This window comes from Anastrepha obliqua, chromosome 3, assembly GCF_027943255.1.
Source record: "Anastrepha obliqua isolate idAnaObli1 chromosome 3, idAnaObli1_1.0, whole genome shotgun sequence".
Taxonomy (NCBI): domain Eukaryota; kingdom Metazoa; phylum Arthropoda; class Insecta; order Diptera; family Tephritidae; genus Anastrepha; species Anastrepha obliqua.
In genome coordinates this window covers 66,237,595-66,245,321 of record NC_072894.1, presented here as the reverse complement: position 1 = coordinate 66,245,321, position 7,727 = coordinate 66,237,595, and the positions used below count along the sequence as shown (strand labels likewise).

At 38.5% G+C, this 7,727-nt stretch overlaps 1 protein-coding gene across 1 annotated transcript in view; it reads right to left on the bottom strand.

The window, feature by feature from the left end:
- Nucleotides 1–1,350: 1,350 nt before the first annotated feature.
- LOC129242041 (uncharacterized) overlaps nt 1,351–7,727 on the bottom strand; it is a 175,127-nt gene continuing 168,750 nt past the window's right edge. The window contains exon 2 of the mRNA XM_054878602.1: nt 1,351–1,503. Within this exon, the coding sequence (XP_054734577.1) occupies nt 1,351–1,503 (153 nt within the window). The remainder of the gene's footprint in view (nt 1,504–7,727) is intronic.

Here is a 7,727-nt window from a genome sequence, read left to right as displayed (position 1 = left end):
GTGACTGTTGTGCACCGGTCGCAGTTAATTTGGGAGGTGCGATACTGAAACAACAACAACTATCACTTAAGAGTAATAAGTCTTGTATGCTGGATATTTCGGAAGGGTATGAGAAATGCAGCTAACCGCCAGCGGCTGGGATGACCACTCTTCGATGAGATGAAATTAAGTGACACATACCACTCGCCGCCACCGTTATCAGAGCTATGGCAGTCTACCGTCGCGGCTACAATGTTAACTGTAGCATCTCGGTCTCCATAAGCGAACAGCGATATAAATGACGTAGCCGCGGGTAATGACTTATGAAGCGGTAGAGTTGTGGGACAAAGGCAGCATTGCAGTTGGCGGTGGCAGTGCTGATGGAGGATTGCAGTTGCGTGAATTGTTAATAACCAGTGGCTAAGCAGCCGCGTAACAGCGACAGAAATGGTTGAAAACTGCCAGCGGGGCAGGCAGTGTGGGCGAATCGATCACAGTATAAAGTTGGAGATGTCTCGTACACACAAATCCACGATGTATGTACGCATTTATTGATACTCATACATGCACACACCTATAGACTTTTATGTATGTGTACGCCTGTAAATATTTGTGTGCAGTGTGAGGAAAGCTTTAGTGTTCTGGTCAAACGTCGCAGACTATAACGGTGCATTGTTGTTGTTGCTAATGCTTTGCGCTGCACTTGGTTGAATTTGCCGTTGCATATTCGGTAAATTTTAGATTGACATTAGTTGGCCGCGTTGTTGCATATAACTGGTGAACAGGCCCAGCAGCATCATTTACTGTACCACTTAATACACGTGCATGTATGTGCATGTGATTTTCTATGTGCGAGTAACTATATCCATGGGATTGAGTTTGGTAGGGGCACTTTGCCTTGGCTCAGCCAATGCTGTTTAAATAATAAAATCAAATTCAATCAATCAATCGCAAATTAACAAATTGACAATCGCCGAGAAATCGATCAATTTACATAATTCAGTTATGTATATATGTACACATACATACTTGCAGGTACACATATGTATGCATGTAGTTACATATTCTTACATACTTGCATACATTTGTTGCTATGGGGATGCATTGGTTAGCGGAAGTTGTCCATGCTTGCCAAGTGTTTTGTGTGATATGAGGTTTGTGTGTGTTGGTCGGAACTTTGCAGCAGAGTTCTGAAATTTATTAATTGAAGAATTTTTATTAACATATGTAACTGTTGTAGCATCTAATATGTTGCTAATTTCATACATTCTTCAGTACCACTACGACCAAGGTGAAAAGTTGGGATAGGCGGTGAGAATAATGTGTGCTGTTTATATGTAGACTCAACTCATTAGTGAATGTAATAGCAAATTAGTTATAATGATTTCGTTCTGGTAATGTGGAAGTCGAAGATAAAACACGTTCTTGCCAATCGTCAAAAATATCGATAAAAGTATGGAAATCGTAGTCCGAGCGACATTTGTGTTTCTGTAACCCAGGTTCTGAAATCAATGCAAAAGCGGACTGTAAGTTATGATGAAAAATGGGTAAAACACGAGAACAAAAATAGATGGTAATGATCGACAAGCTCGGCTTTGCGGGCAAGATGGTTTGGCAAAACAATCAATCAAAAAAATTTCCTCGCTTTCTCTGGAAATGGTAGCCATAGTCTGCAACGATGATTTTTCTACTTTTTATTCTTTTAGTGGCCACTCTCTACTCTTTATCCACTACATCATGCCTTACATGGTTTCGGGGTTACATTGATAATTCCAGATTTAGTCAACTATTTTGCAAGTTTTCCCAAATCAATCTGACACATGTAATTCTAAAAAAATTTTTCAACTCTTTCATCATTGCTGCGTGTCGAAAGGCAAGCATTTGCTACACCCAACATTTACGAATTTTTTTTCATGCATCAAACTCCTGCTTTGTTCTTCTGGTATCTGCCACAGTTTAATTATTCCATAGAACGGTATTAATTTTTCAATATTTTCGACATTTTCATAAAAATGTTGTCTACGAAACTACAAGTTCCTTACAGACTATAGGCAAATAAAAAATTTATTACTAAAAGCACTCAAAATTATTTAAAAAACCTATGGAAGTAAAATATTAAAAGTAGGAGTTCAAAGTTTTAACGAACTGCTCTCTCGCTAAAGAGAAATCAATTGATATAGAAATCGAGATCTAATTTAATTCAGTACGTTTACACGCATTTCGGGCATTACGTGCAAACTGAGCTTTCCAATTGGCAACATAAAAAGGGAGTAATACACACTTTTTCTTCGACTATTACAGTTATTGGGTTATCAGGATGGACCGAAAAACTTCTATTGAGATATCGAACAGACTGTAGATGTTTTGCGATATAATCATTATTTCATTAACTGTAATCTTTTTTATACGTATCAGTTATTGCAACCATTGTAATCTAATTTATTGACACTTTATTAATTTTGAACAGCATTTTATTCATTAAACCATATTTATTAATATAATAACAATTTTATTTACTGTGGAACAAATGGATGTTGTATAGATGTTTCCTTTGTTTTTTGGTGGTTTTTTCAGAATACTTTCCAGCTGTTCTAGTGACATCTTCTTCTATTTATATATTAGCCGATTTTAGCTGATATTATATTAGAAACCTTCTCCAGTTGCTTCCAGTTAAATCTTCTACGAAATTTCATTAGCTATTCTCTCCGCGGTCCTTCTGAACTTGGTCCTTCATTGTGTTTTTCCACTTGCTGTCCACTTATGGGAACCGAATCAAAAGATAATTGTAATTGTTTGATTTAAGGTTGTTATTGTTGTTTATATTTTTATATTTATGCTAGTCCCTTAAAAAACAAAGCAGTTCATCGCATCGTAGTTATAATTACCAACAGTAACTAACTCATCGGCTACCATTCGATTTACACTTAAAAACAATCGCCGCCTGCAGCGCGGTGAGACTCAGAGACATAGGAAGCTGGACAACAAGGTCGTACGGTGACAGCAAGATCCTCCTACAGGGACCCTCGCTGCTCAAAAACAGATCAGACTACACAGTCTCCGACCTGCACTTCAAGAAAGCCTTCACGGTATGTTTTCCACCGAGAGCCGAATGGAACAAAGGGAAGGTGATTGGATGTCGTATACATTGAAATATACATTGACGGTTCTAAGATGAACTGTGGTGTGGAAGCTGGCTTCCATTCGGAGCTACTCAACCTATCTCAGTTAATTATATTTCCTGACTATGCCAGCGTATTCCAGGCAGAATTTTAGCGGTCAGAGAAGCATGCAAATCACTAAAACTCTACAAGGAAGTTGGTGCAAGAGTAGCTATCTTTTCAGACAGTTAAACAGCAATCAAGGCCTTAGACTCCAACTCCATTTCATCCAAGCTGGTCTTACAGTATGGAGAAGAACTAGAATTACTTAGTCATCGGCTTGAAATTACTCTGATATGGGTTCCCGGTCATAAGATCATACGGGGTAATGAGATAGCGGATGAGCTAGCAAGAAAAGGTGCAACACTAGAAATAGCAGAGGCAGTGGCAGTCTGCACCCCACTCAACACATTAAAAGCATACATTGCTTCACACTATAATGCTTTAGCCGAAAGAAGATGGAAGCAATTAACCGTCGTACAAAATCCAAAGGACGAATGATCTGTTAGGATGGTCTCGGCCAAACAGCTCACGCATCACAGCAACCCTTACAGGCCATTGGAAAGTAGGGGATCATACAGCTATACTCAACCTACTCTTCAATTCTATCTGCAGAAGCTGTCAAGCGAAAGGGGTGAAGTCTTTTCCACTACTTATGTGAATGTCCAGGGCTAGCTACGGCCCGACTCCGCTCCTTCGGTAAGCCTTTCTTGCAGCAAATTAATGAGATCTCAGACATCAAGATAAATAATTTGCTGCTATACTTGGACCTCACTAAATGGAACTGACTTAGAACAAAAAACATCATTATACGAGGACAGTGGTAGTAAAACGGTGCTGGTCACTAAATAGGATTATTTCAGTGAAATTCTCAACCACTTCAACAACAACAACAGCAACAACAACCAGCAGTAACGTTTTCAAATAAACGGGACAATGTTTTGTGTTGTCAGGAATTACTTTATTTTTTCCTCCTTCGCCGCCAGGCCAACAGCTTTTTGCTTTTTCCTCTAAGATGGGAAAATCCCCGCACTTGTATTTCTGCTTTCGGTAAAGTCTGGGTTCGAAGCGCACTGTGGGTATGAAACACCAAATGCTAATATAGAAATGTTTTTTCTAATAGTTGTCGTGCCTCAATATGGTAAAATAAGTTACATTTTTCTTTACACTTTGTCATATTAATTATAATAAAATGAAAAAAAACTCACTAATAGGCAAAACTCCCGTTCAAAAAAATTAACATGCATTCAACATAAAAATAAAAAACCAGAATAACGGCGTCACATATATCATATAAGTATATACATTTGCAGATTTCGACTGAGATATCTGCCCATACGGAGCGTGCAACTACGCTCGATGCATGCATGAGGAATGGTGCTGGAGTAAAAGTCCTTGGCCGGATCTAAATCCGGGTCGTTGGCTTGTTTGCTTGAATTTATTTAAAAAACACTGTACTTTATATACCGCTATAAGCTTTCGATGGGGTTCAGGTCTGGTGATTGCGCTGCTCTGCTTCATGTGGATGTTGTTACGCTGAAAGAAGTTCCTTTTCTCCCACAATACTTCCTGTAGAATAATTTTTTTAAGTACCAGAGCAGCCTTTCTCTTGCGAAGGAACTGACGCGGATTATCGTGCAAACTTGTAACGATGAATTCAATATTTTCACTCATTCTCGATGTCCGGTGGGCCTCGGATGTGCGGTATTTGTCACTGAACTTGTTGCGTGGAGCTTTTGCACCCATGAACGAATCAAATTGTCACTTGGGGCATCACGTAGCATAAACGTTGAATATTACAACGCGAACAAAATCTACAACTAACAGTTGCTCGAACGAATCACTAACTTAGAAATACGCTTAGATTGCGAATGTAATCCGCCGCGACGTAATGACCCACACGAATAACAAAGCTAACATGGCCTTATCCCCGCTTATACGCTCAGTGGTTAGGAAAAAACTTTAAATTTAAAACCTAATTCCCCACTGTCAAAAAACGATGGAAGGGTGCAGATGCATTTCCTTTCCTAATTTGTATTGGGTAATTTTAGTTTCAGTAACTTAAGTTTAATGGTCGCCGTATCTGACTACCATTCGAGATTGCATAGGTTGAAAACTCCGTTCATGAAACAGCAAAAAGGATAGACAACAATTTTTTGGGCAGACATGGCAAACGAACGAATGTATCTCTGGCATTAAAAATCTCTTCATAAAAAAACATTTGGCGTTCGGGATCGGCTGAAAACTGTGGAACAACATCAAGACGCACACCACAAATAGGAGGAGGAGCTGGGCGAAACACCTAACAGAAGTGTACGCCCCAATTATTGATTTATTTAATTGCATTGTATAAGTTTCATATAGCATAGTTTTTGAGCAGATGATAACAATTATGCCAAATAAATTATAAAGAGAAGTTTTTAATCTTATATTTTTAAAGTAGGACTAAAAATACATACCTACTTGTACATAAGCAACTTTTCTTACTGATTTTTAATTGCATCAGGAAATGGGTGGCACCACGTTTTATTATAAAGGCACCTTTGGAACGCCCTAATCGACGCCTCAATCGAAAAGGCAATTGAAATCGTTAAATTTACGCTTCACTTAAGAAAAATGAACGCAGTGGAAAATTAAGCATTTTAAATTGTGTCCTTTGGCAGATATTTGTACGCGCGCACACACAAAAGCACACATGCATGTGCACACTTATGCCACACTCAAGCAAAGTACTTGGAATGTATTGTGTGTATAAGTATATAAGCAATAGTATTTCTTGAAAATAACCACTGGTATTTATTGAGGCGTCAAACCGCGGCAATTGAGTGTGAAAAACCCCTTTTACTATGGAAGGCAAAAAAACAGAAATCCCCGGGGTTAATGAAATTTGTCGCTCGCATATACCAAAGCTTGTTCGATGAGTTTTTTATGTCGATTGGTTGGTCGATAAGATTGCAACCACTTTGCGGTGTCGCCAAAGTGCACTTATGCGTGCGGACGGTGCTAGTGTACATATGTATGTGTGCTCACGTGTTTAGAAGTGTATACAAGTTGGCTCGTATTTGGCGACTTCCCTGATTGCATCCCCAAAAGAAAAAGGTAGCAAAATGAACATGTTTACGTGTATGGACGTATGTATGTATGTATACATGTGTGTAAGAGTATGTTCATGTGGTTATACATACATATGTGACTGTCGACGCGGGCGTCCTGGGGTAGAGAAAACTTAAGTGTACACCAAATTTAATAAATTCGCAGCGGGCACATCATCACCCATGTGTACATGCCTGCACACATACACACTCGAACTCATTCGATTTCAACAAAATATTTCATCAAGCGAACCCGCCAAGAGTTGCGGAAATCGCAAATAGCGTAAAATGTTAGAAAGGAAATCATCGAAGTCAGAAAACCAAAAATTAATTAGCGTGAATATATTTGCAAAATGTTTAATACAACATAAGTGGGCGCTACAGTTCAATAAAGGCTCACACACACACAAATACATTGAAGCTAAACTTTATTGTACATGTTCACTTAGGTTGCGATAGGTTGTTGTCTGCGAGGGTGCACGCGGTGTACGATTATATTCGTATATTATCAATAAAAACGCAAATATACATAGATTCATGCATACATGCACACATTCATACATACATACATATGCCCATGAAGATATTCAAATACGAAGTATGTACGTAGAAGAACAAGTGTACCCTAGTAACTACTGCAGTAATTAAATTTGATTTTGTGTAGCAAAAAAAGTATTAATCAACAGCAGTGAAAACAACAACTGAACTAACTTGTAGAATCCCTTCACGAGTGTATGTGTGTGTGCCTGCATAAAAACACCATACAAACATTCCAACGCGGAAATATATTTATGAAAAATATATTTGCTGAAATAAAGATATTACGGTGAAGGATATTCATAGGCGCGACTACATATACGTACAAGAAAATGCATATATGCATATTGGGGTGTTCAAAAAGTTCGGTAAAAAGGTTTAGCAAAGTGAGGATATTAAAAAGAAGTAAACATACTTTTATTCATAATAAGCCCGGAGGATTGATGCTCCATGTATTTCGCTTGTGGCACAGAAGGAAAAATTCCTTCAAAGCTAGCAGCTGCAGTGATTGGATCTTGCAGTTCGTACAAGAGTGGCAACATTTGGAAAACGATTTGCGAGGTTTGGGAATTGGGTGCCATAAATCTTCTTGTCACTCGGAGGTCTTGCATTCCGAGGGTGTGTCGGCCGTCTAACATTTAGGCCCATAATTGTCTATGCCGCAGTTTTATAGAGCCTATTTATTTGGTGTAAATTTAAAACCGCGGTGAAAACGACTCTTCGTATATCTGTTATAAGCGCCGTAAGATTGTGAATAAATGAGAGGAAACGATAGACGACGTCGTAGATAGACGGGAGTAGAGAATTGCAAACGAGCTGTGCAGCCACAAAAATTTTCACAGATGGTATCAGAAAGTGGATGAATAATAGCCCAAAAGAACAAATACTGAAAAGAGAAGCAATTCTCATTATAAAATTACGTACTCTCAATAAAAATTTACATTATCTCATTCCAAATGTC